General features: G+C 44.5%; 2 protein-coding genes and 1 non-coding gene across 20 annotated transcripts in view; 2 read left to right on the forward strand and 1 right to left on the reverse strand.

Annotated features, from left to right (window-relative positions):
* GLYR1 (glyoxylate reductase 1 homolog) overlaps positions 1-7,760 on the reverse strand; it is a 42,554-nt gene extending 34,794 nt beyond the window's left edge. For 9 of the 11 annotated variants that reach the window (XM_064295548.1, XM_064295547.1, XM_023557394.2 and 6 more), the window contains exons 1-3: positions 7,667-7,759; positions 6,586-6,622; positions 5,531-5,610 (exon numbers count right to left, since the gene is read on the reverse strand). In XM_064295548.1, coding sequence (XP_064151618.1) covers positions 5,531-5,610; positions 6,586-6,622; positions 7,667-7,704 — 155 coding nt within the window. In that variant the 5' untranslated portion in view covers positions 7,705-7,759. Of the gene's footprint in view, positions 1-2,592; positions 4,331-5,530; positions 5,611-6,585; positions 6,623-7,666 lie in introns of those variants that run through there. The other 2 variants (XM_064295546.1, XM_023557395.2) reach the window with 2 other exon arrangements.
* Positions 1,570-1,676, forward strand: LOC111752721 (U6 spliceosomal RNA). The gene has a single exon (XR_002787619.1). It is a non-coding gene; the product is annotated as a U6 spliceosomal RNA (small nuclear RNA).
* Positions 7,761-8,560: 800 nt separating the features above from the next.
* The window catches only part of UBN1 (ubinuclein 1), a 29,158-nt gene continuing 11,213 nt past the window's right edge, over positions 8,561-26,505 (forward strand). For 4 of the 8 annotated variants that reach the window (XM_064295535.1, XM_064295540.1, XM_003417731.4 and 1 more), the window contains exons 1-8: positions 8,561-9,068; positions 12,404-12,691; positions 15,732-15,818; positions 16,318-16,413; positions 16,735-16,869; positions 17,633-17,736; positions 18,474-18,912; positions 25,016-25,086. In XM_064295535.1, coding sequence (XP_064151605.1) covers positions 12,443-12,691; positions 15,732-15,818; positions 16,318-16,413; positions 16,735-16,869; positions 17,633-17,736; positions 18,474-18,912; positions 25,016-25,086 — 1,181 coding nt within the window. In that variant the 5' untranslated portion in view covers positions 8,561-9,068; positions 12,404-12,442. Of the gene's footprint in view, positions 9,069-9,631; positions 9,746-12,403; positions 12,692-15,731; positions 15,819-16,317; positions 16,414-16,734; positions 16,870-17,632; positions 17,737-18,473; positions 18,913-25,015; positions 25,087-26,505 lie in introns of all 8 variants that reach the window. The other 4 variants (XM_064295536.1, XM_064295539.1, XM_064295537.1 and 1 more) reach the window with 4 other exon arrangements.

Genomic DNA, 26,505 nt, shown 5'->3' on the forward strand with positions numbered 1-26,505 from the left:
GATGGCACTGGGTTTCGTTTTTTTTTTTTTTAATTGTACAGATACCAAGTAAGACTCACAGGTAATACAGAATTAAAGGATTCTATTTCCAAAACTTGAACGCTTTTTAAGGATACACGTTCCCAAATGCTGGAGAGGCTTTTACATGTGCTGCTTGTTATTGCCTATGCCAACATGGCCAGCAACTTCTCTTTGCAGCAGTTTCTAAAATTCTGTTACATGACACCTGTGACTGAAGCTAACACATCAACTCAGAAGGGAATTGCCAGTAGGATAGGAGCTACTGCTGGAGGAAGGGAAGTGCCTTGATTCTCTCCAGGACAGCTATTGTCTGACCCTGGCAGAGGGACACTGCTGCCCCAGTCAGCCCTCACTATCCTCTGCACTCAATTCTTCAACTATTACAGGGTGTCAGATGTAGTGAAAGTGAGTCATCAGGTGCCAGGTTTTAAGAAGCAGCATACACAAAAAATATGAATGGACATTTAGGGATGAGAAAGATGAAAAGAAAAAGGGAGGCTCACATGGTCCCAACCTGCTATGTTCTAATTACTATATGCCATCGATTTTTCTAGAAGTTACTTTAGTACTGTCTCAGACACTTCACAACTACTCAGATTTTTTCCCACCTTGTATCTGGAAGATGGTTTGGTGTAAAAAGTACTGTGTCTGGGATCCTGGACACCTTAGCACTTAAATCCTCAAATCCCCTGCCTCTCAGTTTCTTGGCTGTGAAAAAAACAAGAACCAGAACAGCTAACCCGTCCATTTCCTGCAAGGGCTGTTAGGAGGATCAGATGTGAAGATTGCTATGGAAACTCTAGGGTAGTCTGAATTGGTTTGCTCCTGGCAGCTTCCTGGCACCTGCAAACTAAATGAATACTCCCTGCCATCCACAGCACTGACAAAACCTTTAAGCCCTGAGCTCAGTTTCTACTGTGATGGCAACCACCAGTGGTCAGACCTGTCCAAAGTGGACCCTCAGGCACCTGAACTTGATTTCTGGACAGGGTCACCTGGTATAGCTGGCCAAGTTACGGTACAGTTATTTTTCCCTCTGTATTTCCACGAAAACAGTTCTTAAAATGACTGTGAGTGATCTCTGTTTTGGCTATCAAGGCTCTGAGAGCAGAATTCAGCTATCTTATTAAGCCACCTCCCCATCCAGGGAGGCCTAGTCCTGTCTTCCTAACACTGGGATGGTAACACCATCACAACTTGTTAGATGGTTTGGTAGAGGAAGGGAGAGAGAAAAACCAGCTTTCTAGGACACTGAAGTAATCATACATCTTGTCTTAGAAGCTACGTTTTTTACTCTTTAGTTATATTTATGGTTTTTTTTTTTTTTTTCCCGAAATTGAACATTTCTGACCAAATCCTCTGTTTCTTAGGAATACAGGAACAGCCACACTTCCAAACCATATCTGCCCAGTCCAGGATCCAGTAACAGACCAAGTCCCAACCCAGGATGTACCAGGAGTAACATCAACCGGTAAAGGTGAGGTTGAATCTAGCTTCTTCTGTAGCTACACAGAACAAACTAGTTCTCATCCCTAAAAGTCCACCCGTGTGCTCGCTTCGGCAGCACATATACTAAAATTGGAATGATACAGGGAAGATTAGCGTGGCCCCGGTGCAAGGATGACACGCAAATTTGTGAAGCATTCCGTATTTTTGAGACTAACGTGCTTTGTAAACTTTCACCTAAAGCACAATAATTAAAAAAAAAAAAGAAGTCCACTTGCACTTCCTGTCTACCAAAACCAAAACAAACCAAACCCACTGCCATTGTGTTGACTGCGACTCATAGTGATCCTATGGGTCAGAATAGAGCTGCCCCACAGTTTCCAAGGCTATAAATCTTTATGGAAGCAGGTGCCACATCTTTCTCCCGCAGAGCAGCTGGTGGCTTTGAACTGCTGACCTTTAGGTTCGTAGGTGAGCGCTTTAACCACTGCACCATCAGGGCTCTTATCTGCACCACCTCTTAAATGTCTACTTCATATATTTGCCTGAAACACACTCACACACCATTTCTTCCTTCCACTAGAGGGGCCCCTCGTCAAAATTCATGAGGGCTTACAAACAAATTAGTGTTTACATTCTTCAGACCATTCAGTTACTTCATAAATCCTGATCAAGCTCTTGTTTCAGCCTTGGCTTTTCCATACCAGAGGCCTACTCTTTTGTCTGCCTCAGTCCCCTTCTCTGGATCTTGACTAATTCCATCAGATCCTTTTGGAAGCATGAGATGAGGTCCAGATAGTATACCTGGTGAGGCACATTACATTTTTACATAAAGCAGAAATAGCGTTTTGTTTTGTGTTCAAAGCCTTTCTCGTCAAAAGAGCATACCTGGGTGACCAACTCTCAGATTCCTTTCCTTACGTAGAGGCATCTGCTGTTGCTAAAATTCACCAGCTGTTCTTCCCTCTTGTATAACCAATGTGTACCCTTGTCTTGTGCTTGCTAACACCTGCTTGCATGCCAAACCACACTCTATATGAGCGATCCTACTTTTCCTTCCCCAGGACAAGGTAGGGGGTGTTATCCCCATATGTGGATGAGGACAGGAAAGGTGGAACAGCTCACCTAAATCACAGAGGCGGCAGAACCGGAGTCTGAATGCACACCAGGCTGGTAAAAGATCCAAAGCTCTTGCCCCACAGTAATCCGATGCCACTTGCCACTTCAGGTTTTATCTTCAGATAACAGAAAAAGACTAACTAAAATTTGCCTTGACACCAATCCTTGAGGAACTCTTCTCCTTTTTACAGGGAAATGCTTACCTTCTATTTCGTTTCTCTGAATCAGATGTCTACCCACAAAAAAGATAGCATGTTAGTTGAGGGATGACTTCATTTTTATAGCTTTTTAAAGGCTTAAAGATATCGTATCTAGCAGTTGCCCTGTATCCACTATGCTTATAAATGCCCCAAAGAGCTTGCTAGTTTTTCAGAAATCACATCATTGCCCCCATCACTGCCACCAACCACCAATACCATCAGGCTATTTCTGTGTCCGGTCAAGCCCATCCTTTATCACTGGCTTCACCCGTTTGCCTGGTTAAGCACGGAAACTCACTCAACTCTAATTTTCTGTGTCCCATGTCAACTATTTCTTTTACACAGGGGTCACAGTTAACTCTCGTGCCTTCCACCATTAAAAAATAAATTACCATAACAAAACAATGGCTTTGAGCCCTCTGTAATCTGATTCAGTTCCACTTTCCATGAGTTCCCATTTTTGTTTCAGACTTGTGCAATTCTTTATTTAGCCAACCAAGTTTGCGCCAAGCATACCATCTGTTATTCTCAAGCACAAGCTCTTCACTCAGGCAGGGAGGGAGCCTCTCTCCCTGCCCCAAACAGCCCACTTATTGCCCAGCTGTTGTTCACAGTATCCCCACTGCCTGGAACTCCCTTCCCGTTCCTGCCTATCCATATTCGATCTATCCTCCAGAACTGGATTCAAATCCTGTTGCTTACATCCAGCTCTGGCCTCACTGCTCTCCACTGGTCCCTCTCTCATCTAGAATCATTTAAGAGTTACCTGCCTGAAGCAACAAAAGAAGAAAGAGTCAAGAATAGGAGGAGGAAATGGAACGTGTGGCTAACTGTATCCATGAACAACTGCCTCCTTTGCCATAACAACTAGATGGTGCTTGGCTACCATTACAGAACATTTTAATTAAAGATTCTAGAGAAGAATCCTGATCAAAAGGGGGAAATTTCAGGAAAAGAATTTCAATTCTCAAGGAATCCAGGTTTTCTGGAACCATGGAGGCTGGATGAACCCCTAAAACTACTGTAAACCAAAAATATCCCTCGAAGTCTTCTTAAAACCATATTTTAGCTTAATAAACAATGTCTGCCTTGAGCATTGTGCTCTTTGAAGATCCATACAGAATCAAACTGAAAACAGCAACTTAAAAGATTAGACAGGAAACTTAGAAGGCAGAGAGTTTACATTAATGGGGAGAAAAGGAGGGTGAGAATGGCTGCACAACTTAAACAATGTAGTCAGTGTCACTGAACTGTACATGTAGAAATTGTTGAACTGGTGTGTGTTTTGCTGTGTGTATTTTCAACAACAACGAAAGTTACCTGCATTGCTCATTTTGAATGTAATCTTGTCTGCAACATTTATATCTTGTCCATCTACCCGAGCGCCTAAGAGAAGCTTCATTGTGAAGCAATGCAGACTGTGGATGAATAATCAACACTTACTTTTATGCATCGGGACAATCGTTCTTACGGAATTCATGTCACTGAAGAACAGTTTCTCTTCCAGAGTGTCTTTGGCTCTCACAGCTGCAGGCTGGGACTCCCTTGAAATGATGCCACCGTAAGCCTACTGAGTTGGTTTGTGATAAAGAATTGGGGGCTGGGTATATCGATATATTTATATTGTTAAAGCAGACACGCTATGAAACACTAAACCAGAGAGAAGACTCCACTGTATAAACTCCAGAATGAGTTAAAAACAGGGTTTATACAGGATTTTCACCTATACTATTATATATTACTTTCTAGGAAAGCATATTAACCACCTAACATTAGATTAAGGAGCTCTGGTGGCACAGTGGTTAAGTGCTCAGCTGCTAACTGAAAGGTTGGCAGTTCAAACCCACCAGTTGCCCTGAGGGAGAAAAATGTGGCAGTCTGTTTCAATAAAAATTACTGTGTTGGAAATTCTATGCAGCAGTTCTATCCTGTCCTATAGGGTCGCTAAGAGTTGGAACTGACTCACTGGCAACAATGGTCAAGTATTAGATTTATCAGAGAAGTCAAGAGACATTTTCCAAACCCAAAGCTACATTTCCCTGTAAGGATCATAAATAAAAATACAACTACTTAAAGAGATCGACCCATCTAGCTAGGCTCAGGTAATCAAACATGATGTAGTGACAAGAAAGCAAAGCAAATCACTAGAAACTCAAGTTATACATGCTCTTCCTCTCATTATGACTTCTTACATAGCCCTGGAGAGTCAGGTCAAAGAATCTCAAATTAATGGCCCTGGTTTCCTCAACCTAGGACAGATCTGGCTAAAAAACTTTACTGCTACAATATTAAGGCAAATCATCTAGTTTTACAGTAGAGAATAGAATTAAACAATTATCTCTATCAAGATAAAGCAAATTTGAGTTTTCACTGTATACCTCACGCACAAACCACAATGATACACAGCCATCAAAAGAGACCTAAACATGGCTCTTGTCACAGGAACTGCCTAGTGAGGTGCGTAAAGAGAGGTGCAAGAAACTCAATGTAGTTAGCACATTTAGAAGGTAATGAACTTCAGTCCTTGCTTGACTGAAATTGTCACTGGCCCCAGGACAGTTGCCCACAGCAACATCTGCAATAAAAACTGCACCTTCCATTTAGGAATTAAGCCAGTTTGGTATGCTATTCTTGCAGGCTATAGTAATACTAAAATAGGATCCCTAGAATATTCTCGAAGTAGCTCAGACCCAGGGTAACTTCCAAACAAAAGCAAAGTGAAATTCTTGGGGAGGACTACTCACTGATCCTCTGTTCCAAAAAACTTCACAAAGAAGCATTTCTTTCCACGTGGTTTCTTCAAGTCTTTGGGAGGATTCACAATCTGGGGGATAAAAGGGAAGAAAAGGTTTGATGGTAACATAGTCCACGAGAAAGTAATTTTTCACAACTGTAAACTAGTAAGAAAAATAAGGTGAAACAAGAGAAATGTATATTAAAAAAACCCAAGGCCTAGTATACATCCAAATCTGGCACTTTTCTACTGAGATATGTGAAAATGTCAAAATACTCTGGAAGTTCCCTATAACTAACATGTGGTACAGCACTTGGCACAACATCCCTTTTACTGCAGTGGCCTGGTTTTAAAAGCAGCTCAAACTAAGATCAGCATCATTTCTCCCTCAATGTGACTCTGTCTCATACCCATTGCTGAAAAAGTGTTGAGGACACTCTTAAAAAATACTTCTCGTGCAGGGGGAGTTAATAAGGCAGATAACAATGAAAAGGAAGGGCAAGAGGGTCACTGAAAATGCCATATTCCAAAGAGACAATCTGAAGACATTTACTGGCTCCTGGCAAGAATATAAAAACTGAACATTTGGAAAGCTGTGATGGACTGCCTTGTGAAGAATTCAGAATGCCAACTTTTGGAAAGACACTTTGGAGCAGCACATATGGTAAAACGGAGAGAAGATTTAAACTTAGTTGGGACAAAAATACTCTGACTTTTTACTAACCTACATTTAGACTTCTCCCTTCCTAGATACTCGTCCCCCTCCCCACACTTCTTTAGTTAGATTTAAACATAAAGCTTAATTCAATGAGAAGTGATTTCCTCGGTCAGAAAAAAAAAAAAGACTTCATAATTCATCTCCTATTCAAGAAATAAGTGTTTGCTGCAGGCTAAATGATCTGGTTTATATGGCCTTTTGTGAATGAGCTGATACTAGGAAGAAAAATTGAATGAGTGTTATTTAAACAGGCTCAGTTTTACTCAACGTTAGAAACCTGCATTCATTCATTCCCCACTTCCCCAAACCCAGGTTTGGATGTCTTCCTTTAGTAGCAAGACACTCACCTTTCCTGGCCAAGGAGGATATCGGCCGAGTTTCCCCCTAGAGAAAACACAGAGTCAGCAGTTGCCCTGGGAAAGCCAGTCCATCTCCTTCAACCCACTCAAACTGCAATTTGTTTTCCTAAATCTCGGCTTGCACCCTCAAGTGCCAGAACAAAAACCGGCCAAAAGGAGTTCTTAATCTGGATTCCAAGGTTGGGCCCAAGAAGGCCCAAAACCCTCAGAAACAGAATGGAAAATGGTATACGTATGTACGTAGATAGTAGATACTAGCATTCTTCGGCTGACAAAGAATACAGAACAACAAAACCATCAAGAGCCACTTGTCTAGAGCCTCCCAGTGACCGGGGTGGGGGACGGTTTCCTCCGTAAACATAGACTTCCCTTTACAAAGTCTGCTTTAATTCACCACGAGACCAGTCTGGCTTTGACAAATGCTAATAGAAGCCTTCCTCTGGGTCGAGAAACAAGCTACGCAGCTCCAGGGAGGAGGCGACAGTCAGTCTTGGTTTGGGCGGTTGTCTGGGACACAGAAGCAGACCATGAGGCACCCAAGAAGGCACTGGTCATTGCCAAGCCTTCGGTTGTCAAGGAGAAGTCCCCCCTCCATTTCTTCACGCGGCAGCGCCAGCAGTCCGGTTTCAAGAACCCCGGCCGAGCCGCCCGTACACGTCAGTTCCATTGCAACGCAGGTTTTGAAGGGCCTGCCCCGGCGAACTGGCCCGGCGGGCTCCCCGGCTTTCGGGGAACCCAAGTAAGACCCCGCGAACCCGGCGGCCGCGGAAGCCGCGCGGCGCCGGAGGCTCCCATCGCGGTGGCCGTCGGCGTCCGGGCCGGAATGCAGCCCTCCTCGGGGTAGCCTCGGGGCTCAGAGCCGGGCTCCCCGCGGCCACCCTCGGCCTCCGTCCCCTGGGGCCGGACTGCCCCTTCCGCCCGGCGTCGCTCCCAGCACCGGCACCTCGTCTTCCCCGCTCTCCGTGGCCTGGAGTGCATAGAAAGGCAGCTCCGGGGCTGGCCGTGAACCCTGCGCCCAGAAGAGCAGATCCCCGACGCATCTCACTTGTCCCCCGCCGCCCGGACTCACCACACCAAGTCGCCGAGCCGCAGACTCACAGCCGCCATCTTACCACCCAACCACCGCCGACGCACTGGCCGTCGGGAACATCAGGTGGCCCCGGCACCGCCCATTGGAGTGGGCCTGGCCACGTGACAGGGGCCGGCTGTCATCGGCCACGCCGCTGCTCTGACGTCACCGCGCCTGCCAGATCTCATTGGCCGGCCGAGTGGCACGTGATTCGGGCGCCTTGGTCTCCGCGCGTCGGAGCGCAGAGACTCCCGGCTCCTTCCCCCTCCCTTCGGCTCGTGACAACGAAGCGCCCGCGGTCTGAGGCTGGGGCGGCGGGGACGACGGTGCGGCCGGTCGAGCGCGTGAGGGAGCTGGCCTCGCGGCCCACCCTGCCTCCCGGGCCTTGGGGGACTCTAGTCTTCTTACCGCCGTGGCGCTTCCGTTACGGCCGTTATCCCCGAGCGGGCCCCGGGGCCATTCTCGAGCCTGTGGCACCAGCCGGCCCGTCGCGGCGCCCAGAAGTTCCCCTGACGGACCTCGGCGCGACCTGGAAACCGGCCGCCCCCGGAGCTCGGGGCCCCGCTCCGGAAGGGCTGTGCTCGGCCGCAGCCGCGAGGCCAGGGTCCCCCTTGTCTCTGCGCTCCCCGGAGCTCCGGACGCCGCACTCTGCAGGCGGGTGATAGGTCAGCTCTCCCGCCGCCTGGTTTCGCTGGACCACTCTTTTACCGCGGCCAGCGTTCGGGCAGCCGCTTTCGGGGGTCTGGGTCCGCCGCAGCAAGTTCTCAAGGGGCGCCCTCTGGCAGTCTGCCCGGTGATCCCCCGAGTTGCTCCCGGACCTCGAGAGGGCATTTCTCCACCTTTTTCTCCGTTGGCCTCCGCGCAGAACGGCTGAAGAGGCTCCCCGGGCGCGTTGGGGCCGGCCATGGGCCGCGGCTCCGGCCGGCCGCCCGCGGGAAGACATGCCTGGGGAGCCGGCCGTTAGCAGCGCCGTAGCCTGGGGTCCCGGGCCGGCATGAGGACAGCCGCGGGGGAACGTCTGCGGCCCGTAGGGCTGTAGTTTCGTCGGCGCTGGGGACAAAGGTGCGTGTCTTTGTAAGGACCGGGCTCTGCAAGCCCTATTGCAGTTTGACACTTTGAGAGAAGTTGCGATCGGGCTGTTGCGGCAACAGGGCGACAAATGCCAAGCGTAGTTTCAATACGTTAAAATGAAACTGTGAAGTGGAAACGGTTAATAGCAGGCCAGCACAAGTCTCTGCTCAAACCTCCGTACGCCAGGCAGGAAATAAAATTTTAAGAAAAATCGCAGTGTCACAGACCCCAAGGATTCATTCCGGCGCTCAAGTTAGAATTGGAGTTTAGAGTCACCGACTGCTGGAAAAGGTAGCCTGCTGGAGAAGGTAGCGGTCCGCCCGCATTTCCTGTAAGCGTTTTGTTATACAGAGGCTTTGGTTGTAAGTGGGTTTTAAGGTACTGGTTGTCCACAGCTTGGTGTTTCTTTGGAGTCGACTTTGTCTTAAGTTCTGTGAATTAGTTTTAGAAACTGTCATTTACTTTTTTAAAGACAGACTGATATATCAACGCAGTTTACTAATTTAAAAATTCTTAATTTTCAGAGTCAAGTGATGTTTTAATAACTGGGTAAAGAATGGTGTTAGGTGCCTTTGGGTCGATTCTGAGTCATAGTGATCCCCACGTGACAGTGTAGAACTGCCCCCAAAGGGTTTTCTTGGCTGTAATCGTTATGGCAGTAGATCCACCAGGTCTTTCTCCAGAGGAGCTGCTGGGTGGGTTCCAACCACCAGCCTTTCAGTTAGCAGCTTAAACATTGAGCCACCACAGCTCTTGGGTAAAGAATAAAAAACCTATTGCCTTGAAGTGGATTTAGACTCAACAATGATCCTATAGAGTAGGGTAGAACTGCCCAGTAGAGTTTCCAAGGCTGTAGTTTTTACAGAAGCAGACCACCATATATTTCTCCTACAGATCCACTGTGAGTTGGAACGGTGGACTTTTTGATTAGCAGCTGTGTGATTAACCGTTGTGCCAAAGGAATATTAAATCAACATTGTACTGGACCTAGAGGAGTCAAGGAAAGTGGTAAAGAATATAATGTTTACTAACGTATATATATGTAATATTGTCTATTGTTATTCTGGAAGTTCTAGACAATGCAATAAGAAAAATAAGAAATATAATTTTTCAGGAAGAGAAAGACAAAATTACTATTTTGGTGGATGATAGGATTGCCTAGTTGAAAGAAAAAAAAAAGCAAGGGGAAACTATTAATAAGAGTTCAGTAAAAGGACTAATTACACAATCAGCATATAAAGTTCAGTTAGTTTTTCAGTTTAATCACTAACCAGCTTTAAAACTTAATGGTTAAAAGATTCTGCTCACAATAGCCAAAACCTGCAATTCCTGGGAATAACCCGAGGTACAAAAGGAAGCTTGAGTAAATGGGTATAGCATTCCTTGGGTAATATCAGTTGGAACTTTTTAAGAGGAATGCTTTTTTTTTTTTTTTGACATTTCTTGGGCATTTATTTAGAGGCGCATGCTTTATCCAACCTGTTGAAATTCATTGCTGTCCAGTTGATTCTGACTTACAGCAACCCTATAGGACAGAGTAGAACTGCCCCATAGTGATTCTAAGTAGTTGCTGGTAGATTCTAACTGCTGACGGTTTGGTTAGCAGCTGAACTCCTAATCACCGAGCTACCAGAACTTTATCTAGTTTGCTAAAATCCCCGTCACTCTCACTGCCCCACACAATCCTTGCGACTATTTTATAGTTCTGATAGTCCCTAGGTGGTGCAAATGATGAAACGCTTGGCCACTAACTGAAAGGTCGGAGGTTCAAGTCCACCCAGGGGTGTTTTGAAATAAAGGCTTGGTGATCCACTTCCGAAAAAATCAACTGTTGAAAACCTTATGGATCACAGCTCTACTCTGACACACATGGCGTCACTGTGAATCAGAATTGACTTGATGGCAACTAGTTACTGGTGGTAGTCTTTAAAGTTTGGGTACCTGGCTTTCTTCATTCCCCAGCTGCACTTCACAGAAGAGAGGGCTGAGCCCAAAAGGCTAAAGCAAACAATGGGTCAGGTGGTCTGCCCATCAGGCCTCTTAAGAGGAATGCTTTTGTGTGTAGAACACTGTTCAACTCATTGAAGTTGCATATTTAAAGGTTCAGCTTTTTTTGAGCATATAAGTTTTACTCACAAATCTTTTTATTTACAAATATAAGAATTTTCATATAAAAAATTACTGGATCTTTGACAAAGTTTCAATTAAGATACCGGTTTAGCAGATTGAATTCCCCTAAACAATTACGAACTCTTTTTACAAACAGCTAATTAAATTCCCTTAACCCTTTTAAACTGCATGTAAAATTTTATATGCTTGGTTCAAATATTCGATCAGTGCTTGATTGATGATGAAAGAAACCAAGGAGAGTGTCACCTCATATCTCATAGCATAATAAATTCTACTTGCATTAAACTGTTAAATATGAAAAATATGTCTATAAAAGACTAAATAGATAAATTCTTATACAAGATCTGGTTGGAGAAGGACATTTTAGACATAAAAGAAGTGGGAGATGTCATAAGGAAAAGAGCCCAGTTATGACTGCGTAAAAAGTTAAACTGTCTTTCATCCTATCTTACTCTCAGCAAAGTTAAACAGGAAATGACAAACCAGGAAAGTACTTGTGAGAGATATGACAAGCAAAGGGAAATGTCTTGATACTGTATGAAGAGACCTTATAATTCAACAAAACTACAATTTATTCAACTGTTCCCTTATTGCTGTACATTCAGGTTGCTTCCATATTTCTTATACAAACGAGGCTGTGACGAATACCTTTATCGATATGGTAGAAAGTTTGCAGTAGAATGTGAGTTTATAAAAGGAGGACACAATTTTATACCTATTGTGCATGTGTACATGCACACACACACACAACCTAAATATATGGCCAGTATTTGCATATATACCGTAAACCCTTGTGATTCTGGCATTCAGAATCTGTTCTGGCCATTCCCAAGCAACTTTGAAGGTCTTTGGTATGTGATCAGTTGTTACTTTGCGGATGCCTGTATTTGGGTGGTAGGGGCAGAATCACAGAAGCGCAGGAGCCGTGAGTGACTCTGTTAGAAAATGAGCCTGGCCACACCCACCTGAGACAGTGTTCTTTTCTTATCCTGGTGGTAGGCAGCAACTTTTGTGAGGGAATGAAAGCTTTTTCATTGTGAAAATTAGCCCCAAGCATAAGTAAGCTGTGCTGGTGGTGAAGGGATCTTAAGAAAATAGTTTATTCTCTGCTAGAAAAAAGAAAGATAAATTCGGTGGAAAACAATATTCTATAGTGGTATTTGCAATTTTGAGGATTCTTAAGGATCTGTTGGCATGTGTTTCCTAACATTAAGGGTCTACTATATACCCACCACTGCCGTCGATAGTATACATCTACCATATGTATGTAGAAAAAAGACTGGAAAGAAAGAATGCTAAACAGTGGTTAGCTCTGGATGATAAGATTTGGGAGTGACTTTCATATGTACCTATGAAAATGTGTATATTTAAAATGAGTACTTTTAAGCAGAAAAAAATCTGTTAATGCTAATTAGGTTCAACAGTGGACTCTTCTTGATAATAAAATTCTTTTAAACCTAAATCTATGTAGCTGAATGGGAAAACCATTATTTTATCATCTTGGCTTGACCTGGCCCTTCTTTTCAATGTTAACAGAAGCCATGCAGTGACAACCACTAAGACTTGTTGGTAGCCATGTCGGAGCCCCACAGGGTCCAGTTCACCTCTCTCCCAGGTCCTCTGAATCCTGCATTCTTGAAGAAATCCCGGAAGGAGGAGGTGGGGGGAGCAGAACAGCTTCAGGACTCTGAGCCGGCGGCTGCAGCTGTTCGGATCACACTTACCCTCTTTGAACCAGATCACAAGCGCTGCCCAGAGTTTTTCTACCCAGAGCTGGTGAAGAATATACGAGGGAAAGTGAAAGGCCTTCAACCCGGAGACAAGGTACACCCGGTGTCACTCAGCCGATCTAGCTACTGGGTATCAGCATATGCAAATGTGACTTCCGTGAGGTGGAGGCAAGACTAGAGAGGCTTTGACTGTGCCAGGATTATGTTACCCACCCCAAGAAAGAGAGCAGGGTTTGCTGGTTTTGCTTCTGGGCGTGAAAGGGTAGAATTCTTTCTGGAACCATTCTCCTGACTTATACTAGAAAAAAATGCATGAAACATCCAAGGTTCATTTGAATTATGGCAAATTAGTGTAAAAAAAAGAACAATGAATTTTTCATGCCAAGTCTTAAGTGCTCATCAATGAGACCAGTCCCTGGCTATTCCAATGAAGGAATTCTGTGCTGGGCATTTTTTCTTTTCCATGAGACTCTCACTCTCTGCCTGGTGTAAGGGCAGATAAAACACAAACTGCTTATCTCTTCTAAATGTGGGGATGGTCTGGATAGTTTCTTCACCTGGCTGGATAGAGATCTATTTTTGCCCTTTTTTAAAACATTTTTTAACTTTATTTTTTATGTGCCAGAATTGAGCTATAACCTTCAGGGCTCTAAAAAATCAGTTTGATTTCCTAGATGTTTTAAAAATGATCTGTTTATTTTGCTGGCAGATATGTTTTACTTTTTAGTGTGGAACTTTTAACACACATATAGGAGTGGAGAGAATAATGAAAGAAGCGTCCACATGCTTACTCATCACCCAGCTTCAGCCATTACTGATGTTTTTGCAATTCGTTAACTTTTTTTTTTTTAATTTTTCAAAAACATTTTAAGTTTAATTATGTACAGAAGTGCACATGTGATAAATGCACAGCTTTGTGGATTTTCACAAACTTGACACACCTGTGTAACCTGCACCTGGGTTAAGAAAAGAAACCTTTACCGGGACACCTATATATGCCTTTCAGAGACTGTACCCCTACCCTCAAGAGTAACTACAACCCTGGTTGCAAACAGCTCCAATGAGTTTTACATGTTTTTTTATTTTCTATAAATGGAATCATACAGTATGAGCAGGAGTTATAGGTGAGGAACATTTTTAAGCACTTACTTTATACCCATACACTGTGCTAGGCTCTGAGGACAAGATAAGTAAGGTCCTATGCCTGTGGTATTTTGGTTTCTAGTATGGGTCTTAGTAAAGTAGAGCTAAGGACAATACCTGGCTCACAGGGTATTTGAGGGTAAAACGGGACTATGTAGGTAGTTTCTAGCAGAGTGCCTTAGTGGCAAGTGTGCATCCTAATTCAGTGTCCTGTTTAGGATGAGCATGTTTGGTTAGAAAGATAGGAATTTTTCTCAGTTGGTGTCTGATTGGCTAACAGAAGCCAGTGAGTTTGTATCAGAGGACAACCTGTTATGTGAGGACCAGCTGGCAAGATGAGAAGAAATAATTTCATATCCATTCACAATCCCTTTTCGAAAGTGGAAATGGTATTCTCTTTGAGAGGAAGTGAGGAAGCAGATTGATTACTGTATTTATTTATAGGCTCAAACCAAATCAGTAGATCAGTTGAACTTAGAACTTCAGTACTGTGGTTTCTCTGTTGGATTCCACATGTCTTTCTCCATTGTCGAAAATTGTGCCGAGTGTACGCAGAGAACTTTGGGTCTGCTCTCTGCAGAGTCATTCCTGGACTTCAGGTTGAGAACTCCAAAATCTTCGTGTATCTACTCAGCGTGTTTAAAAGTACAATATAATCTGACAGATTCATTTACTAATTCATTTAGCACATATTTTTTACAAAGGGGAGGTAGTATGCTGGACCGTATGGGCTATATAAGGTGGAGAAGCTGCTGTTTTAACCTCAGGGAACTTGCAATTTTGTAGATGTTTTAGGACAATTATAACAACAAAAGTAACAAGTTACAATGTGGTAATTGTTTAAATTTAGAACAAATACAGGCTGTTGAGGGTGTGAGCAAGGAAAGCTTACATTCTGGAAACTGGACAGACCTGGGGCCTCCTACATCCAGGAAATGGTTATTGGAGGACTACTGTGTGCAAGGCATTGGGAGTATACATCAATTGCGACCAACACTGCTCAAGATTGGTGGGAGTTTTTAAAATTATGTTAGTCACTTAAGCTATATGTGATCGTTGTAGAAAAATTAGAAAATACAGATAAGCACAGGTTTTAAAAACCACCCATTTGTAGTACATACATTATGTATATGTTCTGTAATCTCTTATTTAACTGATTCTTTATGGGTGGGTGGGAATCAGTAGGCAGAGATGGGAAGGTGAGATAATGGAGCTTCGTTTTCAAACAAATATCCACTCTTTAGTGATTTTCGTCTGCTGGTAAACATACTTGGTACGGGAATCTTTTATTAAAACTAATACATCTTGCCCAAGAAGCTTAAGTTCCAACTCTGGAAAATTTATTTCATGAGAAAAATACAAGAATAAGTAAGTTTATGAGTAGGGATGAATTTGGAAAGACTACATAAAAATATTTGGAGTATGGAGATTGGGAGGACAAGAGGAGATTGATGACTGATCCTTCAAGACAGGCTTCCAGGGATAGGGAATGCGTGAGTGGAGAGCCTTGTTCCCAAATAGCACTAGAGAGCTTGCGCTACCTTCGGTGGTTCTGAGCCTTTTTTGAGCCATTGGCCACTTGGGAAGTCTGGTAAAGTCTGCGGATCCCTTCTTAGAATAATGTTTGTAAATACATAAAAATAACTTTCAGGATTACAAAGGAAATAGTCTCTATTGAGACCCAGTTGTCTATAGGCTGAGCACCCTGTCTGGAGGCCCTTTGGTGAAATCGGAGCCCTACGGCATCTAGTGTCATGGGGGTGGATTTGAGGCTTAATCAAGTTTTGTTGAGTTACACAAATGGAAGTTTTTTCTTAAACAGCCAAGGTAAACATTTGTGAGATGGTAGCATGTACTTTACCTTGTCTTTTCAGAAAAACAGTTATTTTTATTATGCAGTTTGTAGGTGTGAGTAGTCAGTGAAGGTTCTTTGAATAGGCTTGTGGGAATTTTTTGTGACTTATTTTTTTGTGGAAATGGTCTCTTTACAGAAGAAAGATCTCTCAGATCCTTTCAATGATGAAGAAAAGGAAAGGCATAAAGTGGAGGCCCTTGCCCGGAAATTTGAAGAAAAATATGTAAGATTTCTCTCTTGGGCAACAACAACCTCATTGCGGGGTGGGAGAGCCTTCCAGACATTTTCATCTCCTTTAATGAACTGTGATCTAAATGAATCCTGGCCTAGAACCTACTGTAGAGCTCGGATAGAACAGAATACAATTATTAGACAGATGCGTTAATTTACAGAAGATCCATCTGTAGGAAATAGTTGTGTGTAGTTAAGTGGACAAATGAACATGAGGGACTTGAACTCTTCCTTAGAATAAGTGTTTGGTATGAAGCATAAGAAGCCATTTAGTTCATTCTTCTATCTTAAGCCATTTTATGCAGAAAAAAATCTGTTCTATTTCAAAAGGTCTTCGGGGAAAGAGGTTTTGGTGTGTGTCTGCATGCATGTGTGTGACTGGTTCCAGTGCTTTACAACCTTCAGTAACGAGCTGATGAAGTTCATGACAGCAATTAATTCTGTGCAGATATTTATCAAAAAACATATGCTTTGTTGTTTTTAAATTTTAGGGTGGAAAGAAACGAAGAAAAGACCGAATACAGGACTTGATTGATATGGGGTATGGTTATGATGAATCCGATTCCTTCATCGATAACTCCGAGGCGGTAAGTATTTAATGGGAATGGATTATCAGAACTGTAGCACTTGAACTCTCAATGGTAATGGCCAGGAAGCGACGGTGGGGTCAGAAAAAGCAGCACAGCTGAGAGAGGAAGCAACACCCCTCTCTCTGGGCCTTAGTTCCCTCGTCTGTAAAATGATGGCCAGATCTGTCCAAAAAGCCCTCTAGCTCTGGCAGTCTATGATTAGCCAGCAGGGATGTCTTAGCAAGCTCTCTGAAATGTGACAGAGAGACTCAGTGTCTGCTCTCTGAGGACCAGCTTTGCACCTTTGGAATATAATTCCAGAACTTTTTCCCTCTTCAGTATGACGAGCTTGTTCCTGCTTCCTTGACAACCAAGTATGGAGGATTCTACATTAACTCGGGGACCCTGCAGTTTAGACAAGCATCGGAATCCGAGGATGACTTCATTAAAGAAAAGAAGAAAAAATCCCCAAAGGTTAGAACGTTGCTTGCTTTTGGTTCTCAGAAACGCTTTTTTATGTGACTGTGTGAGATCAGGAAACGTGATGGCTTGGTACGCCTCAGACAATTGTGACAAGAGTGGGGTGTACACCTACTGCCAAGGGCGGCAGCTCCCCTCTCACATCTGACCAGGACAAAGTGATGTGAGCTAGGAGGGCTCTGCTCAGCTCCTGGGCGTCATGTCCGCATCACACTGACATCTGAGTAGGGTCAGCAGGGATTGGTTCCTGGAGGTGGTCTCAGGGCGGGGACAAGGTCGGTGAAGGGTGTGGTTGAGGGAAGTGTGCACCACCTGTGCTGTGTCTCTGCCATGGACATAGAGGACTTCAGTTCCCAGGGCTGTCAACCCAGTGAGAACAAATCCACCTTCACGTCACTTTATTTAAAAATGTATCTTCGCTGCCTGTGTGTTTAAAGTGAGAGCTAGGGCCCACATAATCTTGCGGATGCTCATTTCAGTCTGGAAAGGTTTCCTCTCAGGCTGCAGGGTGGCCCACTGCTGCCTCAGTCCCCAGTGTCTCCAGGAGACACTGGCTGTGAGAAAGCTGTGTTGAGATGCAGCGGGCACGTGTGGTGTTGTGGCTCCATGTCCAGGGACCAACCGCAAAGCTTTTGTTCATGAAGGAGAGGAGGCCGGTGTCAGAGTGTAGCCCGGGCGGGGCAAGGCCAGTGCTGTGGCGTGCACTTGCTCCCTGAGCCAGGGAGCCGCGTAACTGTGCCTTGTCTTTAATTCTCAGAAGCGGAAGTTGAAGGAAGGTGGTGAGAAGATAAAGAAGAAGAAAAAAGATGACACTTATGACAAGGAGAAGAAATCGAAAAAGTCCAAGTTTTCCAAAGCCGGGTGAGAGGCAGCAGCTTCTTTGCTAGGATAAAATCTGAGCCTTTAGGTCAGCACACCCGGGAGCTGACTCACCTTCTTCCCCACAGCTTTAGACGAGGCAGCAGGGCCTGTCCTCCCACCTGCCTCCCCAGTCCCACCCTGGGCCGTCAGTGCTCTCACATCTGTGTGTCAGATAGCCAGTGCTTTCTCTGTGCCACTGTCAGTGTTGGCAGCTATTTCTGTCACTGTATGATGCCGGTGTTTCTTGTCCTCCCGGGCACTCCTGTCTCTGCCCCAGTTCTTTCTCTGTCTCTGCGTTCTCCTTTGTCTCCTGTGGTCATGCTTCCTTTTCCTCACTCAGTCTCACCCCAGCTGCTCTTCAAGTTGCTGCTGTTCTCTGCTGCTCCTGCTTTCTCCCTTTAAAGATTTCTCTTGCCCCCTTTTTTTTCCTTTCTTGTATTTTGTTTGTTTGTTTGTTTTGCAACCTTTTATTTCAGCCTGGCAGTGATTTTTAAAAACCTATTGGATATGTAGCATTATGTGACATTGTGTTGCTAACCTGTATTAAATCTCAAGCTTTGGTCTCAGCAAGAACCAGCTCTCTATGCCAAGAGGAGGGAGGCTTAATAACAGGGAGGCCTTGTGGCTGTTGCGGTCCTCCCAGAGGCCATTGTGCCAGGAGCAGGGGTGAAGTCCCTCTGAATTTCCCTTTGGAGGTATACCACAACCTTCATAAGCAGTTCCCCTCTTGCTTGCAGCTTCACAGCCCTCAATGCCAGTAAGGAGAAGAAGAAGAAGAAATACTCTGGGGCTCTAAGCGTGAAAGAGATGTTAAAGAAGTTTCAGAAGGAGAAAGAGGCTCAGAAAAAGAGGGACGAGGAGCATAAGCCTGTAGCCGTCTTGTCCGCAGAAGCTCAGAGCCTGCGGGAACTGGAGAGCACCTCTGACCCCTTGCTGTCTCTCTTCGGCTCCACTTCTGACAATGACTTGCTGCAGGCAGCCACTGTCGTGGACTCGCTGACTGATTTGGACTTGGAGCAGCTGCTCAGTGAGTCTCCAGAAGGAAGCCCTTTCCGTGACATGGATGATGAAAGCAATTCCCTTGGGGTGGGATTGGACCCGGAATTCAGGCAGTCCTCCTCCCTCCCCGAAGGCCTGCCCACGCCCCTGGAGAAGCGCATTAAGGAGCTGGCTCAGGTATGGTGACACTGTGTGGCCGGGCTCTCCTGGAAGCGGTTTGCTGGGGCAGACTGACGTTGGTTCCACACCACAGGAAGCTCTATGCCCTGAGAAACCCTTCCTTAGCAAGCTGGCAGTTAACATGTAAGCTCTTTCCAAGCGCTGTTTCTTTCTGGAGGGGGAAAACTGTAAGCTTTGCCCATCGGGCATTATCTTCAGTCCTTTCTTGGTTCAGTCACTCCTGGAAAATTTACTTTCTTCTAGGGAGATCTTCTCTTCTGTTCTCTGTCCATCAGTTCCTTTCCAACAAAGTAGCTTTCCTTTTGTGCCATGGGCTGACACTAACATGGGCAGTGGGCAGTTGAGGCCGAGACTCAACTTTGTAGTATTCTCTTGAAGGTTTTGGAAATTTACAAAAGCTTTGCACACACATAACTTACGTGCTTATTGCCACCAAGTTTTAGTTGCTCCTTTGAATTGCATATCATTCGTGTTAGCAATGCCTGAATTATGACAAATGAAAGGAAGCTGAACCTCAAATGCTGTCCATGCCCAAGTAAAACAACAGCAGCAGCCTTTAGAAAAAAGCAGCCATTGCTGCCCTTTCCCCCAGAGATTGGGAAATGATCCCTTTGGTGCTGAGAATGGTCGGTTCTGTAGTATGTTACTAACTGTAGACCAAGCATGGCTCATTAGTTATGATGACCTTTTAGTTAAAACATTTTACCTTAGGCATCTGGACCTGTAACACATCTCCAGTGGTGTTTATACTCGATGGCGCTGAGTTTTAAATCGGTGATCCTCACCACAGTATTACGTATAATGTCCCTTGGGTTTTAGGGCAGAGTAAAATGTGAAGAACCGCTGCTACACATGATTTTCTCACTTTTCCAAAATATTTGAACACAAGTTATGAAGTATATAAGACATCTTACTCAAATCTTCAGCTCATCCTCATTAGCCTGTGTGCAGTGTTAGACCTAAGTATTCTATTTAAATGTAACAGTTCAAGTCAACTTTGCCATGTCAGGGACTCAGAGCATAAAGATGGAAGGAGATAAATGTGAGCTTGGCATGTTTGAGCCTACAATCCTATATTTGCTCTCAGAATTGATGTTAAAAAAAAAAAAAGTTACTTCTTGTTCTTTTTCAGTCCTAACACTTTACAATCAAATTGTTTTGTAGCTTCTGAATGACTTAAGTAAGTTAGATCTGTCTGACAGTAGCCAGTCATTTTTTAGAGAACAGTCAAAACAATTCTTGGATGGGTTTCCCCTCTCTCCCACCGCAGGCTGGGTTCTAGTTGGAAAACTTATACTCATTATTTCGTTTTCTGGGGAAAGATGTGGGCAAATTTAGTGGAAATGAAGTGGCGTGGTGCGCAACAGCATTAAGTTGTGATGCAAGAAACCCTCAGTTTCTGGAGTCTGCTTAATGGACAAGCTGTTGGCAAGCTGTCCTCCTTCAGTTCTCATTAAGTCTGATCTGCTTGGGCGCGATGGAGATAGGGTTTGGAGTTCCATAGCCAAGGTGGACTCACGGTAGACTTACTGGTTTGAAAATATAACATTCAAGGATGAAGTTGACGCTTTAGTCATTACCTGCCCCTTCGCTGGTAACAGCATCAAGAAACTGTGGAAAATGGGATGGAAAGCATGAAAATTATATATCATCCCACTGACCTAAACATGATTTTCAATTTGCGTACTCCTTTCTAGCCTCTGTGTATGTGTTTTTATGTGGTTGTAATTATAGTTGTGAGTAATTGTTTCTTGTTCTTTTCACTTAATAAATATTATTGCAAAGCCCTCATCATTTTTGACGGTTGCATTAAAAAGAAGGCTTATTTTAGAGAGTTATTTAGTGCCACCCATCAGGTCCCCAGGTACTCCTTTCCAACCAGAGCTCTGCACTTTTGGGACTTCAAGCTTCCCATGCAAATGTTCTTCCCAGTCGTGCATGAGTGCTCTTGAACCAGGCCCTTCTGAGAACCTGCTGGGAAAGAGAGTCTTCCCAGGAAGAAAAATGCACATGGACACAAAAATTGCATATAATTTCAAAAGCCATCCATGGATATTTGGATCCTTAAGAAGGAGCCCCATCCTAGATCTTGAAATGGACATTGCATTTTTTAAAAATTTAAATTGAACTCAATGTTAATAACTAAGATTAGCAGTGTTATGTGTTTCTCACTTTATTTTTCATTCCTCTTCTTTTTCTTCTCTACTTTCTTTATTTTATAATAATATTGGTTAGATTTTAAATCTTGGCCCTAGATGATATACGTATCATTTGCTGATACGTTTCTTTTGCTGTCTAGAAAACCACCCCAAAACTTAGTAGCTTAAAACAGCGATTTACTTCTGATTCCATGGGCTTCTGGGCAATTTCTCTTCTGGTCTTTCCTGGGCTTGCTCATGTGGCTGCATTCAGCTGGCAAGTTGGCTGGGCACTGGGACGGCTGGGGTGGCGGGGCCTCTCTCTCCACTGGGCTGTCATCCTGGGCTTCTTCAGGGCATAGCGGTCTCAGAGCAACATTTTAAGAGGGCGAAGGCAGAAGCCACGAGACCCTTAAGGCCTAGCCCCAGAAGTTACGAGTGCGACATCATTTCCACCATGCTGTGTTGGTCAGAGCCAGTCAGAAGAGCAGCCCAGCTTCAAGGCTTGGGGAACTCTAGGCACTTCCTATGCAGGAGTGCTCGCACTGGGTGGGGAGGAGTTGGTCATGTTTTGTGATCTGCCCCAGCACGTACAATGAATCTAATCTGATATGTATCCATCTTTTAAGGAAAAACCCTTTCTTTGTAGGAATTAAAAATTACAGTTACTGTCTAAGTAATGAGATACTGAAAACTTTAAAAAATCATATTTATAAACTTATTCTCAAGAGGCTCTCCAAGAAGGGCACCCTGGTGGACACCTGTGGATGCTTCTCATTTTCTTTTCACGTCAGTTCATTTTTTATCTCATCCCCTCATGCCATCCATTTTTATGGGTCCCAGGAATCCAGTGATTTGATTTCATGGTCTTACTTTGTCTCCTCTTACTATGCATTGCTGGGGTCTTTGGTCTTGGTTGTTGGAACCAACAGGTATTGAGGAAGCTCAGGGGTTGTCTTAGTATAATTGGCAGCCACTCAGCTGGTCCACACAGATGACCTAGGTCTGTTTTGGCCCTCTCCAGTCAAGCACCGAGTCCTGGTGGGGCAGTAGTTAAGAGGCAGTCTGCTAACCAAAAGACCCACAGTTAGAATCCACCAGCTGCTCCTTGGAAACCCTATGGAGTAATTCTACCCTGTCCTATAGGGTCACTATGAGTTGTAATTGACTTGACAGCACCAGGTTTGGGTTTCTTTAGTCAAGCATAAAATGGCAACGGCACTGAGAGCTGAAAAGAAGCAGAGACTCCGGGTCCCCCTCCCCTCTGCTGTACCCATTGCTGCTTACCCTCCTATAGATTTAGGACCCCTGCACCCCAGAGACACCCAGGAGAGGGGATGGATCCAAAAAGAATGAAGTGGGGGAAAAGCCAACCTGTTTGATCTTTTTTAAAAAGAGAAGCTTGCCAGATTTGATTCTGTTCAGCAAAAATAGGTACAGTATGTAAGGTTCTGAGCTAGGTGCTGAAAGGCTATGAGTGGTAGTTCTTAGGATAAATAAAGCAGCTCACTAAAAGGTTGTTCAAACTATTGTAAATTGACACGATCGGGTGTTTAGTTTAACCTCATTTCTGACTTAATTTAGGATTGATCAGTTTATGCAACCTCTGGAGCAAGGGTGTCTCAGGGTTGAGGGACCTACCTTACTTCTGGAAGGCTATTAGATGTGTATATATTTAATAATTTTAATTAGATCTTTTTAACTGACTAGTTATCAATTTAGTTGACTATCTTTAATAGAAAAATAGACCTTGAGATTCTACACAATTCAAAAGGCTTTAAGAAAAAATAATCTTTTTAAAGATCATCAGGGTGGGAAGCTTCAGAAGTAATGGAGAAATGGCTGATATCTAAAAATAAAATTTGATTCAGAACAAGCATTGGATGGCTCTGAAATACATGTTAAAGAGATTTGGTTGAATTGACATGAAGGTGCTTCTGGCCTGAACAAAAGAGTGACTCAGTTTTATTTTTGATCAAACTAAAGTCATAATTCCAGTACATTAAAATTGCCCAGGCGACATTCTGATACTTCTGAAGGTATAAGAAATTAGCAGGTGACGCCATTCCCCTTCCATTACCCATCCCCTTTCTTCTCCTGTCTCTGGGCCCTCCTATAGCCAAGGAATCTTCACAAGTTCGACTTTTGCATGTCTCCTCCAAGTTATTTTTGGTTGGCTCAGTATTAAGCTTTTCTTCCTCTGGTTTGCGTCCTTTTAGTGATATCTGTCCATTTGCATGTTCACTCATTCATTTGCTCAGCCAACACTAAGTATCTATTCCGTAAGGCGCAGCTGTGGGCAGTATATTGAGGAATAAGATTTGGTTCCTATTCTCAATGAGCTTATTAGTATGTGAGTGAATTGATGGACATGCAGACCACTGACTGAGGGCAGAGCAGAGTGAAACGAGCTCTGCGATGTTTGGATGGCCGGACAGATGGTCAGATAGTTGATGGACAGCCAGACTTAGGTGGTAAGAGAAGCTTTGGGAGAGTACAAAGGAGTCAGACTGCAGGCAGTGGGTCGGCCAGCCTCATGGCAGAGGCAGCCTCATGGGGAGCCAGGACACAGAGCCAAGGTTGGGCAAGTTGTTGGGTGATGGGAACCCCTGGAATATGAGGGAAGGGAGAGTGGAGTGGATGGCTGGGTCCAGATTCTGGGGGACCCTAAATGCCGTGTGCAGGAGCCTGGGTTCTGAAGAAGGGAGTAAAAAGATTTAGCAGGGATGGGAGCTGTCGTGGGAAGTGGGGGACACAGGAGGAAGGGCAGATGCGGGCAGAAGCCAGTGGGTGTGATTTTGGGCAAACTGAGTTTGCAGGGCAGAGGATCACCTTCGTAGAAGTCCGTTAGAAGACTGAGATTTCTGGTCCAGTGCATAAACCGAGATGGGGCAGTCAGGGAGGTGCAAAGAGCGCCCAGAGGAAGACCAGCCAGTGCAGGAGAGGAGGGTGGAGGGGCCAGCAATGTCTGCATTGTTAGAGGGTGAACAGGATCTATCCCTTCACTCTCCACGGTCCCCTTATAGCACTTGTTTGCCATCATTAGTGCATATCCAGTCTGATTTCAGAAATTTGATTTTGCCTGAAGCCGTCAGACCAGCGACTCCTGAGTTTAGGTCAGCCGTTCTCAGCCCTCTCTGCACATCAGAATCACCAGGGTCACTTAGGAAGAGTACCGATGGCTGGGCCTCATCCCCAGAGATTCTGATGTCATTTTTCTGGGGTGAGGGATGTGCCCCAGGGGGTTCCGGAAAGTCAGAGATCCACTGGTGAAGGCTTCTGCAGGGCTTGTCTTCCTGACTTCTGCCTCAGTGCAGTGCATTTGCTGCCACTGTGTCTGCTTCAGGGTTCTTCAAGCTTGCCATACAGGGCGTTGACTGTGTTCTTGTGGAAAGCAACAAAGACAGTATAGTAGCCTGCTGGAGCAGGTAATAATGTCTTTCAAATGATCTGGGTGATGGAGAGTTTGTTACATACTGTTAAGTAGATGATGAGTCTTCATGTCCTTAAATGCTACACGTAATTCCTGCCCACCCCGGTGGAGAAAGGGCTTTAAATCTTATAGGTCTATTCAAACTCTTCATTGTTTTCGTGCTGTGAATTGATGGAAATTCCAGTTCACAGTTTAGTTGATGAGGTGCTGGCTGAATTAGCCTCTGTACTAGGTATCTCACGATGCTTTGACTTTGTTTGATTTTTTTATGTGATTTGCTTTAAGTCCTGGGAAGAACATAGACAGTTTATAGATGCTTCCGCAGCATTTGGAAAGAGCTAGAGATATCATTTCTGTGAACACTGATCACGGGTGAGCTGAATCTGAGGTCAGGGCAGAGTAGGGAAGGTGGCGGCGAGGATTTTACCGGCAGAAGTTCTTCAGGGACCGATGGCTCTTGTGCCTGTGGGTGAGTGCGAAGGTATGTGGGTGTCAGTGTACTAACAGATGTTACTGTCTGATGAACCAGGCTGCCAGAGCTGCTGAGGGAGAGAGCAAGCAGAAGTTCTTCACCCAGGACATTAATGGCATCCTGTTAGAGTGAGTATTCTTTGTTTCTTGCTTGCTTGTTTGTATCTGCTGTCACCATGCCTAGGGAGAATGGGAACAGGGATATAGACCAAGGGGAGAGTAACAAATTGAGCTACATAAAGATGACATTGACTACCAAGGAGATAAAAGAATTACTGTTGTTCTATTTAAAAAAAAAAAAAGAACCCTGGTGGTACAGTGGTTAAGCATTCAGCTGCTAACCGAAAGGTCTGCAGTTTGAACCCACCAGCCGCTCTGCGGGAGAAAGATGTGGCAGTCTGTTGCCATAAAGATTTACAGCCTTGGGGAAACCCATGAGGCAGTTTTACTCTATCCTACAGGGTCGCTGGAAACCCTGGTGGCGTAGTGGTTAAGTGCTATGGCTGCTAACCAAAAGGTCGGCAGTTCAATTCCACCAGGTGCTCCTTGGAAACTCTGTGGTGCAGTTCTACTCTGTCCTATAGGGTTGCTATGAATCGGAATTGACGGCAACAGGTTTTTTTTTTTTTTAATAGGGTTGCTATGAGTCAGAATCGACTTGATGGCAATGGGTTTTACATGTTTTCTTAAGAAAAAAAAAAAAAGGGAGATATTAAATATGTTCCAGGAAATGATAGGCTTTACTAGGGCTTCAGCATGAGGCTTTTTTACAGCACTGTATGTAATAGTCATGGCCCATTGAAAGATGAGTTCTTGGCAAGTAGGAGATAGATGAGAGAAAATGTGTTGTTTACCATCTCTTGAGAATCCAGAAAAATAAGAGACAACTCGGTGCAGCCTCAGCATCTGCTCCATCGGGTGTCCCTCAGGCACCTGGTCATTCTCTTCTGCTCCCTCTGCCAGTGCACTTCATCCTGTGCCACGTCTCCCGCATACCTGAACGTCTGAGGCACTGTACTGCCTGAACTGTATTAGAAGGGAAAAACCAAATGGGCAAAGTCCAAGCCCAGTTCTTTGTGTGTGGCTTTCCTTTGTACCTGGGCCACGGCTTTGCCAGCTGTTCCTTGAGTTGCATTATGTGGCTGAGGAAGCTTATTGCTCAACTGAGGATTTGGCACATTTAAGAACTGTTGTCAAGACTTGGGAATATTCTAGCAAACCAATGAGCTTGCCTGGCAAGCATCCATGTTGGCCCCTGGGTCAGGAAGGAAGTATAGGCTGTGGACGGTACACAAGGATTGGCACAGGTGAGAGCTTCATGTTGACAAGGAACCTGCTGGAGCATGCCCAGCACAGAAGGCGCATCCGGTGTAGACTGGGAAAGTGGAAGGGTTGGCCGTTCTCCTGAGCTTGTAATCATGGATAAAACTGGGAGCTGGAAAAAGGAGACGCTGCTAGGAAGTATTCCCTGTCAACCCCAAACAGCTGATTACTCTCCCTTTGGGAAACTTTTATTAGTTTTTCATTTAAAAATGTAGTATTTCAGTG

Source organism: Loxodonta africana, chromosome 12 (assembly GCF_030014295.1).
Source record: "Loxodonta africana isolate mLoxAfr1 chromosome 12, mLoxAfr1.hap2, whole genome shotgun sequence".
Taxonomy (NCBI): domain Eukaryota; kingdom Metazoa; phylum Chordata; class Mammalia; order Proboscidea; family Elephantidae; genus Loxodonta; species Loxodonta africana.